Below are 12,264 nucleotides of genomic sequence, written 5' to 3'. Positions count from 1 at the left end.
GCACGGCGCCATCTTACACCTGTCCGTCACAACATTCACTCCCTCTCTCCCTCCTCTCTCTCCCTCATTTCTCTCCCTCCTCTCTGGTCTCCTCTTTGGCCTCCTCTCTCCCTCCTCTCTCTCTCTCTCTCTCTCTCCCCCCTCTCTCCCTCCTCTCCCCCTCCTCCCTCCCCCTCTTTCCCCCCCCTCTCTCCCTCCTCTCTCCCTCCTCTGTTTTATCTGCCCTCCCTTCAACTGACTCTTTCTCCCTCATGTATCCTAACTCAGCCACAGACACTCTCCTTTCTACTCTGTCTTCCTCTCTTGATTGTCTCTGTCCTCCTCCTCTCTGTCCTCCTCCTCTCGGTGCTCCCAGAGAGCCACTATGAGAGCATCAGAAAGGAAATGTAGAAAATCTAACCACCCTGACGACCTGCTCACTTATCAATCTCTCCTCTCCTCTTTCTCTGCAGCCAAAAGCTCTTTCTACCAAACCAGAATTACATCCTCATTTTCCAACCCCAAAAAGCTATTCTCCATCTTCTCCATCTTCTCCAACCTCCTTGACCCCCCTCCCCCTCCTCCTTCCATCAAGCCACTTTGTCAACTACTTTACTAAAAAGATAGATGACATTCGCTCCTCATTTTATAATCCATCTTCTGTAACTACATGTCCATCATCTTCATCTTCATCCCCTTCACTTTCCTCTTTCACCCCCCTGTCTCCCAATCAAGTTGTTACCTTGGTAACCCCCCCCACCCCCCAACCACCTCCCCCCCTCCCCGTCCCATCTCACATTCTCCAGTCTATTGCTCCAGACCTTCTTCCTTTTCTCTCCATCTCATCACCACTTCTCTGTCAACGGTCTGTTTCCTGAACTCTCTGAAGGAGAGAGTGAACCCTCTCCTGAAGAAACCCTCCCTCAACCCGTCTGAAGTAAACAACTACAGACCGTCTCTCTTCTTCCCTTTCTTTCTAAAACTCTGGAGCGAGCTATCTTTAACCAACTCTCCTCCTATCTCCACCATAATAACCTTCTTGACCACCAGTCTGGTTTCAACAGACCACTCAACAGAGACGGTCCTCCTTCTGTCTCTGAGCAGCTTCACACTGCTAGAGCAGCCTCTCTGTCCTCTGTCCTGATCCTTCTAGACCTTCTGCTGCATTTGACACAGTGAACCACCAGATCCTTCTTTCCTCCTTCAGGACCTCGGTGTCTCTCTGCTCTCTCCCTGTTCTCGTCCTACCTCAACGACCTCACCTACCGGGGAACTTGGAGAGGATCTGTGTCTGAACCTTGTCCTCTCACTACTGGTGTCCCTCAAGGCTCCGTCCCGGGTCCCCTCCTCTTCTCTCTACACCGACTCTCTCGGCTCTGTCCTTCACTCGCATGTCTTTTCCTACCGCAGCTATGCTGATGACACCCAACTGATCCTCTCTTTTCCAGATCTGAAACACAGGTAGCAGCATGAATCTGTGCCTGTCTGACTGACATCTCTCAGTGGATGTCCTCACACCACCTGGAAATCAACCTCCACAAGACCGACCTGCTCTTCCTTCCAGGGAAAGACTCTCCCACCCTCGACCTGACTACTACCTTCAACAACTCTGTTATCCCGACCCTGACTGATAAGAACCTCGGAGACACTCCACAGTCAACTCTCTCTTACTGCCAACATCACTGCAACAACACGTTCCTGTAGATACATGCTGCACAACATCAGGAGAAGACGTCCTCTTCTCACTCAGGAGGAGGTGCAGGTTCTGGTCCAAGTTCTGGTCCAGGCTCTGGTCCAGGTTCTGGTCCAGGTTCTGGTCCAGGTTTTGGTCATCTCACATCTAAACTACTGTAACTCCCTCCTGGCAGGTCTACCTGTTAGTACCATCCGACCTCTGCAGCTCATTCAGAATGCACTACTCCGCTCCTCCTTCTCCTCCTCCTCTTCCTCCTCCTTCACTGGTTACCAGTAGCTGCCCGCATCCGTTTCCAAACATCGGTACTTGTGTACCGTGCTGTGAACCGATCCGGTCTAGTCTACATCCAGGACATGGTCCAACCCTACACCCCAGCCCGTTCACTCCGCTCCTCTTCCTCCTCCTCCTCCTCCTCTGTCCTGGCTCCTAAATGGTAGAATGAGCTCCCCACCGACATCAGGACAGCAGGAACTCTGAACATCTTCCACCACAAACTAAAAACACACCTCTTCCACCTTGAACAGTAGAACTTTAGTATCTTAAAATAGAACTTACTGATAGAACTTTGTAGTTTGGCTTTCTGGAAGAAATTATATTTTCTTGATTCTTGTTCTGGTTTGAACCCTCATGTTGAAATGAACTTATTGTAAGTCGCTTTGGATAAAATAGTTAGCTAAATGTAATGTAATGAACAACAGTCACTAATAATCAACAACAGTCAGTCTAATGAAGAACAACAATCACTAATGATCAACAACAGTCAGTCTAATGATCAACAACAATCACTAATGATCAACAACAGTCAGTCTAATGATCAACAACAATCACTAATGATCAACAACAGTCAGTCTAATGAAGAACAACAATCACTAATGATCAACAACAGTCAGTCTAATGATCAACAACCGTCACTAATGATCAACAACAGTCAGTCTAATGATCAACAACAATCACTAATTATCAACAACAGTCAGTCTAATGATCAACAACCGTCACTAATGATCAACAACAATCAGTCTAATAATCAACAACAGTTACTAATTATCAACAACAATCAGTCTACTGATGAACAACAGTCAATAATCATCAACAACAGTTAGTTTAATGATCAACAAATGTTAGTAATGATCAACAACAATCAGTCTAATGATGAACAACATTCAATCTAATGAAGAACAACAGTCAGTCTAATGAAGAACAACAGTCACTAATGATCAACAACATTCAGTCTAATGATCAACAATAGTCACTAATGGTCAACAACAATCAGTCTAATAATCAACAACAGTTACTAATGATCAATAACAATCAGTGTAATGATCAACAACAGTTACTAATGATCAACAACAATCAGTCAAATTATCAACAACAGTCGGTCTAATTATCAGCAACAGTCACTAATGATGAACAACATTCAGTCAAATTATCAACAACAGTCGGTCTAATTATCAACAACAATCAATCTACTGATGAACGACAGCCACTAATAATCAACAAGTGAGTTTAATGATCAACAAATGTTGCTAATGATCAACAACAATCAGTCTAATGATCAACAACAATCAATCTACTGATGAACGACAGTTACTAATTATCAACAACAATCAATCTACTGATGAACAACAGTCACTAATAATCAACAACAGTCAGTTTAATGATCAACAAATGTTAGTAATGATCAACAACAATCAGTCTAATGATTAACAACGTTCAATCTAATGAAGAACAACAGTCAGTCTAATGAAGAACAACAGTCACTAATGATCAACAACAATCAGTCTAATAATCAACAACAGTCAGTCTAATGATCAACAACAGTTACTAATGATCAACAACAATCAGTCTAATAATCAACAACAGTCAGTTTAATGATCAACAAATGTTAGTAATGATCAACAACAATCAGTCTAATGATTAACAACGTTCAATCTAATGAAGAACAACAGTCAGTCTAATGAAGAACAACAGTCACTAATGATCAACAACAATCAGTCTAATAATCAACAACAGTCAGTCTAATGATCAACAACAGTTACTAATGATCAACAACAATCAGTCTAATAATCAACAACAGTCAGTTTAATGATCAACAAATGTTAGTAATGATCAACAACAATCAGTCTAATGATTAACAACATTCAATCTAATGAAGAACAACAGTCAGTCTAATAAAGAACAACAGTCACTAATGATCAACAACAGTCAGTCTAATGATCAACAACAGTCACTAATGATCAACAACAATCAGTCTAATAATCAACAACAGTCAGTCTAATGATCAACAACAGTTACTAATGATCAACAACAATCATTCATATGATCTACAACAGTCAGTCTAATGATCGAGTTGATTGAGTTTGTGTGTAGTAAGTTGTTTGTAGTTACTTTTGTGTTGAGTTGTGTGTAGTGACTTTATGATTGAGTTGTTTGTAGTGAGTTGTGTGTAGTGCTTGTGTTGTACACCAGCAGGGGGCGCTGCGGAGCTGTCCTGACTCTCGCTCCCCGAGGAGACATCCCGACTGTTCCACATAAACAGACTCACGTCTCTTTGTGCGTGCATGTGCATGTGTTCGCGCGCGTGTGAGAAAGCTCCAGCCAGTCAGACGCCAGTGGAGTTGGAGGCGCACGAGCCCTCTGTGTGATCTGTGTTTGCAGACCAGCGGAGGGACACGGAGGACGGGGAGGGGACACGGAGGACCAGGAGGGACACGTAGGGACACGGAGGACCAGTGTGCTGCCTCTGAGACCTGGATCACAAATTTCTGCAGAAGCAGTGTCCCGGTGAACCCGCTCAGTGACGGAGTGACACACATCCCGGTGGGCAGCCCGATATAGGAACTTTCTACCGGAAAGACCTGGATTTGGGATTGGCCCCCTGCTGAGGGCTGCAGAGGAAGTTAGTCTGTGCTTGGGATGTTTGACACTTTATGAGACTTTCGCATCTGTCCAGACTGTCCAGTGTCCTCCACTACAGTAGGTGTGAGTGTGTCTCTGTGTGTAGTGTATCTGTGAGTGTGTCTCTGTGTGTAGTGTGTCTCTGTGTGTGTCTCTGTGTAGTATGTGTGTGTAGTGTGTGTCTTTGTGTAGTATGTGTGTGTAGTGTGTGTCTTTGTGTAGTGTGTGTGTGTGTAGTGTGTGTCTTTGTGTAGTATGTGTGTGTAGTGTGTGTCTTTGTGTAGTATGTGTGTAGTGTGTGTCTTTGTGTAGTATGTGTGTGTGTAGTGTGGGTTATTCACAGCGCTGCTATGCAGACTGAGTGGAGCCTCTCTCTCTCCTCTCTCTCTCCTCTCTCTAACTCCACTGAAAGTCAGTGAGAACAGTAGAGATCAGTGAGCGTCTCCATCCAGAGGGACGGTGCCGAGTAGCAGATGTTGCACAGCTTTGTGTACTGATGTGGATTATTCAGGATGCAGACAGAGTGGAGCCTCAGAAAAGCTGCTGGAAAAGTTCAAGTAAGAAAGCCGGCTGTGCAGCTTCCTCCAGAGCAGTGAGTGTCTGCTTCCTCCAGAGCAGTGAGTGTCTGCTTCCTCCAGAGCAGTGAGTGTCTGCTTCCTCCAGAGCAGTGAGTGTCTGCTTCCTCCACAGCAGTGAGTGTCTGCTTCCTCCACAGCAGTGAGTGTCTGCTTCCTCCACAGCAGTGAGTGTCTGCTTCCTCCACAGCAGTGAGTGTCTGCTGCTGCTTCGAGCTGTCTGGTTCAGATGGTGTGTTTCTGAACTCCTCGCTGGGACCTGCAGGCGTGTTTTTTCCAGACGTGTTCACTCTCACAGCGACGGAACCCTTGTGGAATAAAATCATTTCTCTGATCAGTTTTAAGGACAAAGTTCACGAAGCTTAGTTTCAGTGTCGATTGTCAGTTGGACTCAGAATGAAGGACCCTCTTCCTCTGAGTAGCACCTGGAGCATGTCCATGGACACAGAACCCGTCCTCATGTCTGTGCCAGGCACCAACAAGAAGTTCAAGAGGAAGTCGCGAGAGCCCAAAAGGCTTTTCACCAGCCCTGAGCCCGACACCATGACAACCTTCCCCGTGGACCTGTCCGATGTGGACTCGGTAGATGAGGCGCGTCATGTCGGCGGGCCGGCTCCTCTCCACAGACAGCTGATGATGTCACAGGAGGCAACAGCCAGCACTGCGGGGCTCCCGTTAGGTCGACCAGACGACAGCGTGGCTGCAGCTCAGAGCGCTGCCATAGACATGAGAATCGGCGTCAACGTGCCTGGCATCACCTCCAAAGTGTCCCAGTTACCTGCTTCTCCGTTCTCCAGTCCAGAGATCTCCCTCTGGCCTCCCTCCATCTCCCAGCCTCTGTCCAACAGACTCAAACTGGGCCTCCACTCCACGTTCCCTCTGTCTCCACCACCCAGCCACCCGGCCTTCTCCCTGGAGCCGCCTCTGTCCGGGTCCAGAGGCTGCCAGCCCTCCCGAGGCCACGAACACATGGAGCCACAGGCCTCTTCCCCCAAGGTAAATAAGTGGAGTGTCAGCAAAGAGAGAAACCTGTCAGAGATTTTCTTCGGAGAAATATCAATGTTCAGACCATTCAGTTTATCAATGAGCCAACTGACAGAAGATAGTTTAGCTTGAAGTAACAAACAGGGACTTGTTCCGTCTCCTCCTTTATGACGTTCACATCTTTGTTGTTGGACGTTTGAAAATGTCACTGAATGAAATGAATTAAACAATGAATGAATGGATTGATCAGTAATAGAAGAGGTTCTGATTGTTCTCTACTTCGGTCCAAAGGTTGATACCGGGGTTTGGTAGAGTATTGATCTGCCTTTTTGGTCTGAGTGACATGTGGGTGACAAACCGTCCGCCATTGGGTTCTGTTGTTTCCTGCAGTGATGCAGAAACACCTGCTAATGACATACTTTTAATGGGTTCTATCACCTGAGTCTCTCTGGTCCTCTGCTCTCAGGAGTCTCCAAGGAGGCGGATCGGGATGAGTGCTGATGGACCCGGACGTCTTCCAGAGGTCAAAGCCATCCAGCAGACCAGGAGGCTTCTGGCCAACGCCAGGGAGAGAACCCGAGTCCACACCATCAGTGCTGCGTTTGAGGCCCTGAGAAAGCAGGTCAGACTCAAAGTCTCCTCTGCAAACACACACAACAGTGGATGGACAGTACAAGACAAGCATATGCACACTGTGACGGTTCGACTGTGGCGACATGCCAGCTGGTCTCTACTCACATTAAACACCACACAACCTTCCCAACACAAAACACAGATGTAATGTAAAGTTTATATTTTAACACAACTTCACTTAAAGTAAGCCCATCCATTCTTCTCATTTTACAGTATCAAACAAACGTGTCAGAAATCTGCGTGGTTGATTTCCTGTCTTCCTCTCTCCAGGTGCCGTGTTACTCATATGGGCAGAAGCTCTCCAAGCTGGCTATATTACGTATAGCCTGCAACTACATCCTGTCTCTGGCTCAGCTAGCAGAGCAGGACTACAGCTCAGACCACAACAGTTTGAGTTTCTCTCAGTGTGTGGAGCAGTGCACCAGAACTCTGCAGGCCGAGGGCCGTAGCAAGAAAAGGAAGGTGAGGCTGGACTATATGGAACACACCTGATACAGAGAACCAAAGGCATCAGGCCTTCACTCATCATTTCCCATGTGATCATGTTTCAGTAAGAAGCCTGCTTCTCTTTCATGCAGCACAATACATCCATGTTCATGTGTCATCAGTATGATGTATGTAGAAGCACTCATCCTCTAGTATTCACCACACGGCATGTGTGGACATTCATGGACCAACATGAGGCCTAATGAGGCTTAGACTGGTGTTAAACAGAAGGCAGGGAGGTGAATGTGACCAAGCTTTGTAGCAATGGTGGAATCAGTGTTGCGAGAGTGTTCCTCCAGATGTGTCTTTCTGCTGGAGTTCATGTCAGAGGCAGTTTTACACAGTAAACTCTGACTGAGAGGCAGCTCTGATAAAAACTGACTCTGAACACCGCTCAGTGCACACGTCTGACCGTCTACAGTGTTCCACTTCAAATGTGCATGTGTGAAAACATGTAGCCAGATTTAAGTGGGGGCAGACACACTGTCAGACTGTTCCTCTGCTTATATTGAGTCCTGGTATATCAGTAGTTCTACTCACTGCATCAGTAGTTCTGCTCACTGCATCAGTAGTTCTACTAACTGCATCAGTAGTTCTCACTGCATCAGTATGTCTGCTCACTGCATCAGTAGGTCTCACTGCATCAGTAGTTCTGCTCACTGCATCAGTAGTTCTGCTCAGTGCATCAGCAGGTCTTCTCAGTGGATCAGCAGGTATTTCACTGCATCAGTAGGTCCCTCACTGTATCAGTATGTCTGCTCACTGCATCAGTAGTTCTACTTACTGCATCAGTAGTTCTACTTACTGCATCAGTAGTTCTGCTCACTGCATCAGCAGTTCTACTTACTGCATCAGTAGTTCTACTTACTGTATCAGTAGTTCTACTCACTGCATCAGTAGTTCTCTCACTGCATCAGTAGTTCTGCTCAGTGCATCAGCAGGTCTTCTCAGTGGATCAGCAGGTATTTCACTGCATCAGTAGGTCCCTCACTGTATCAGTATGTCTGCTCACTGCATCAGTATGTCTGCTCATTGCATCAGTAGTTCTACTTACTGCATCAGTAGTTCTCATTGCATCAGTAGTTCTGCTCACTGCATCAGCAGTTCTACTTACTGCATCAGCAGTTCTACTTACTGCATCAGTAGTTCTCACTGCATCAGTAGTTCTGCTCACTGCATCAGTAGTTCTGCTCACTGCATCAGTATGTCTGCTCACTGCATCAGCAGGTCTTCTCAGTGGATCAGCAGGTATCTCACTGCATCAGTAGGTCTCCCACTGCATCAGTATATCTCTCACTGTACCAGTTGTTCTGCTTACTGCATCAGTATATTTCTCATTGCATCAGTATGTCTGCTCACTGCATCAGTATGTCTGCTCACTGCATCAGTAGTTCTACTCACTGCATGAATAGTTCTACTCACTGCATCGGTAGTTCTACTCACTGCATCGGTAGTTCTACTCAATGGATCAGTAGTTCTGCTCACTGCATAAGCAGGTCTTCTCAGTGGATCAGCAGGTATCTCACTGCATCAGTAGGTCTCCCACTACATCAGTATATCTCTCACTGCATCAGTTGTTCTGCTTACTACATCATTATATTTCTCACTGCATCAGTATGTCTGCTCACTGCATCAGTAATTCTACTCACTGCATCAGTAGTTCTCACTGCATCAGCAGGTCTTCTTGATGGATCAGCAGGTCTTCTCAATGTATCAGTAGTTCTCACTGCATCAGTAGGTCTCTCACTGCATCATGACTGAGACATTATTACCATACCAGAAATGCAGCTACAGTCTCTTTCCAATCCATCAGCTGTGTGCGAATTCATGTGGAGCAGAGAGACACTGCGTTTGTTACACTGGATGAGAGCAGTGATCACATGACGAGCTGTGTGGTTGTGAAAGTGAGTTTTCATTAGTGAGACACAGTCGCAGTGTTCAGCCTCACACTATGCTGTTGCTCTTAGATATAAACTAGCTGAGGGCTTTTTCCCTGCTGGCTGGCTGGCTGGCCGCGTGTGTGTGAGTGTGTGTGTGTGTGAGTGTGTGTGTGTGTGTGTGTGTGTGTGTGTGTGTGTGTGTGTGTGTGTGTGTGTGTGTGTGTGTGAGTATGTGTGTTCTGAAAGTTCCAGACACCAGATGTTTAGAGTGGAGGGGAAGTGGAGCTGGCGCCATGAAGGGCAGAGGGCAGCAAGAAGGCACGCGAACTGAAACCACACACACACTCTGTGCGCACGCACACACACACACACACACACACACACACACACACACACTTGGCACATTCCCCAGCCGTCTCTCCAGCACATTCCCCCACTCTGCCTCTCCGAGCCATCTGCTCCAACATACTTTGAAACAAGGAGGGGAAAAAACACAGTCATCATCAGCCTGTCAGACAGCAGCAGCTGGTGGAGAGACAGAGGTGTGTGTGTGTGTGTGTGTGTGTGTGTGTGTGTGTGTGTGTGTGTGTGTGTGTGTGCGCGTGTGTGCGTGTGTGTGTGTGTGTGTGTGTGTGTGCGCGTGTGTGTGTGTGTGTGTGTGTGTGTGTGCGCGTGTGTGCTTCCATCAGAAGGGTGACCCTGGAATCATGGAGCTCAGCTGCTCGAAGTTTTTTTATCTCAACAACATGGTTGATGTTTTACTCATCACATTGAAGCAGCTTTCACCTAAACAACATGTGTTTCCTTCCAAATCTGAATAACTTCTGCTCATGTCGTGTCTGACTGCGTCTCTCGGCCGGAGCTGCTGGTACCGGGCCTGAACGGGTTCCTGTGAGACTCCTCTTCACGACTGTCACATCTTCAGGGTTGGCTGTGATGCTCACTGCAGTGAACAGCTGCTCACTGGAGATGCAGCAGAGAGGTTCATCATAACAGTCATCTTTATTTTAAACGTGAGCGACAGAGTTGATCCCACAGACTGAAACAACTGGGCAGCAAAATCCAACCAAACCTGAAACAGTTCCTGTGAACTAGAAGAAAATCTGCTGAACATTAAAGGAGATAAACCAGAAATAAACAGAGGATCAAATAGAAACGGAAATGATGACAGTTTGTTTGACATGGTTCCTCTCACAGCTCATCATCACTGCTCATCATTGCTCACTTCTTTCATTAGTGTCCTGCAGTTGGTATTTATCTGCAGTACGACAGCTTTTATGATCTCAGAGCTGCATCAGATTTAAACACCACAAATACTCCAGCCGCTCTGATCACATGTTGTATATCAGCGGTGATGGTGTGTCTGCTGCAGCTCCCTCTCTCTGCTCTCTGATCACACACCTCACGAAAACTCGGTCCTCTGCTCAGCAGCACACAGCTGAAGAGCCCCACTGAGACCAGAACCAGTGAAAAAAGACAGGTCACTGGACCTCTATTCACAAACTCCAGACCAATGAGGCACTGCTCTGCTGCTGCCCCCCAGTGGCTGAAAACCTCCCTCACAGCAGGGATGGACAAATGATGACGTTTTATATCCAAAAGGTCAAAGGTCATCCCCTTGTGACATCATCATGTGTCTGTCCATCAGAAAGAACAGGAGGGCAGACTGAGCTCATGTGGTCACATCCTGTGAAACATCAACCTTTTACAGTGTTTAGAGTGAAGGGACAGTTTTACACAAGAACATATGATGATGATAATATTCATGGTTCATCACAGACAGGAAGTGATTACGTTCTTTCTTTTAAACAGCTTTTATTTTGTCGACAGGTTGGGAGGCTGCCAGAGGAAGTATGACCCACCTCTGTCCCAACAACAGATCAGACGACCTGCCTCAGGCTCAACACATCTGCTGGACTCAGTTGAACAGATGAGGACAAAGTCTGTGACCATGGAAACAAACACTAATGTTCACCACAGTACCGACCGTGTGGAGGAGGAGTCACATCCCAGTGTGCTTTAATGTTGGTACCACATGATGGGAAGGTGTGGCAGCTCAAGGTGATGATGGTGGTGGTGATGATGATGATGGTAGTCTGTATGTTGCAGTGTTAAACATGTATGAACTCTGTATGACAGAAGTCAGTTTGAATCCTGACACTCATCCAGAGGTGCCAATCATAAATTAATGACCCATATAGAAACACCATGAGGACACACAGGTTTGAAAGCCAAGAAATCAAATTATTTCCAATAAAATCTCAAATGTATGACCCTTCTGTGTTTCCATTAACATACAAGGTTCTCCACCTGGTAACATGATGATGGATGTGTATTTGAAGCAGAGATCAGTTCAGAGCGTAGAACATCACAGAGGAACAACCTTCTACATCCAATCACTGCACATTTTAATACCATGGTCTGTACTTAATTTGCATACAATCTAACCAGCAGATATCCTACAATGCTTTGAGAGGTTGGGTTTCTTTGCAGCTCTCACTGACAAACACTGTTCTCAGGTATTTTCAGGGTTCATGTGGATTTAAAGCCCCCAAAAGCCATGAAATAACTGAGGAGACGCAGATTGAAGGTCAAACAAAACTACTTTATTCAAACTTAAACAAAGTTAAACCCAAAAGAATAAAGGAAAACACGTGTGGTAGGCAGGTAAGTCAGTAATGAAATAGATAGATGTATGGATGATGGCTGGATGGATGGATGAATGAATGATGGATGGACAATGGATGGATGGATGAATGATGGATGATTAATGATGGATGGATGGATGAATGATGGATGATGAATGATGGATGGATGGATGACGGATGGATGAATGATGGATGGATGGATTAATGATGGATGGATGGATGACGGATGGATGAATGATGAATGTATAGATGGATGGTTGATGGATGGTTGGATGATAAATTGATGGATTATGGATGGATGGATGATCGATGGATGGATGAATGATGGATGGATGGATGATGGTTGGATGGATGGATAATGTATGAATGATGGACGGATGATGGATGGATGACATGGATGATTGATGACGGATGGGTGAATGATGGATGATTGATGACGGATGGATGGATGAATGATGGATGGATGGATGATGGATGACGGATGGATA

At 46.0% G+C, this 12,264-nt stretch overlaps 1 protein-coding gene across 2 annotated transcripts; it reads left to right on the top strand.

Annotated features, from left to right (window-relative positions):
- Positions 1-4,251: 4,251 nt before the first annotated feature.
- On the top strand, positions 4,252-11,417 carry atoh8 (atonal bHLH transcription factor 8). 2 transcript variants are annotated; one of them, XM_069177575.1, is made up of 5 exons: positions 4,252-4,648; positions 4,987-6,141; positions 6,596-6,751; positions 7,033-7,224; positions 10,959-11,417. In XM_069177575.1, the coding sequence occupies exons 2-5, from the start codon at positions 5,542-5,544 to the stop codon at positions 10,983-10,985; spliced, it is 975 nt and encodes a 324-aa protein (XP_069033676.1). In that variant the 5' UTR covers positions 4,252-4,648; positions 4,987-5,541; the 3' UTR covers positions 10,986-11,417. The 2 variants fall into 2 exon arrangements, with proteins under 2 accessions (XP_069033676.1, XP_069033666.1); XM_069177565.1 differs by having other exon boundaries at positions 4,983-6,141.
- The last annotated feature ends 847 nt before the right edge of the window (positions 11,418-12,264 follow it).

The sequence above is a fragment of the Embiotoca jacksoni genome, unplaced genomic scaffold (genome assembly GCF_022577435.1).
Source record: "Embiotoca jacksoni isolate LCO1_2020_lvr unplaced genomic scaffold, fEmbJac1.0.p SCAF_108, whole genome shotgun sequence".
In the NCBI taxonomy this organism is placed as follows: Eukaryota; Metazoa; Chordata; class Actinopteri; family Embiotocidae; genus Embiotoca; species Embiotoca jacksoni.
This window is presented reverse-complemented; position numbering and strand designations above follow the sequence as displayed.

Bases quoted from the DNA above. Each gene is read 5' to 3' on its own strand.
- atoh8 (XM_069177575.1), top strand. From the start codon at position 5,542: ATGAAGGACCCTCTTCCTCTGAGTAGCACCTGGAGCATGTCCATGGAC. The intron at 6,752-7,032 runs GTCAGACTCAAA...TCCTCTCTCCAG, and splicing joins TTGAGGCCCTGAGAAAGCAG to GTGCCGTGTTACTCATATGG. The intron at 7,225-10,958 runs GTGAGGCTGGAC...TTTTGTCGACAG, and splicing joins GCCGTAGCAAGAAAAGGAAG to GTTGGGAGGCTGCCAGAGGA.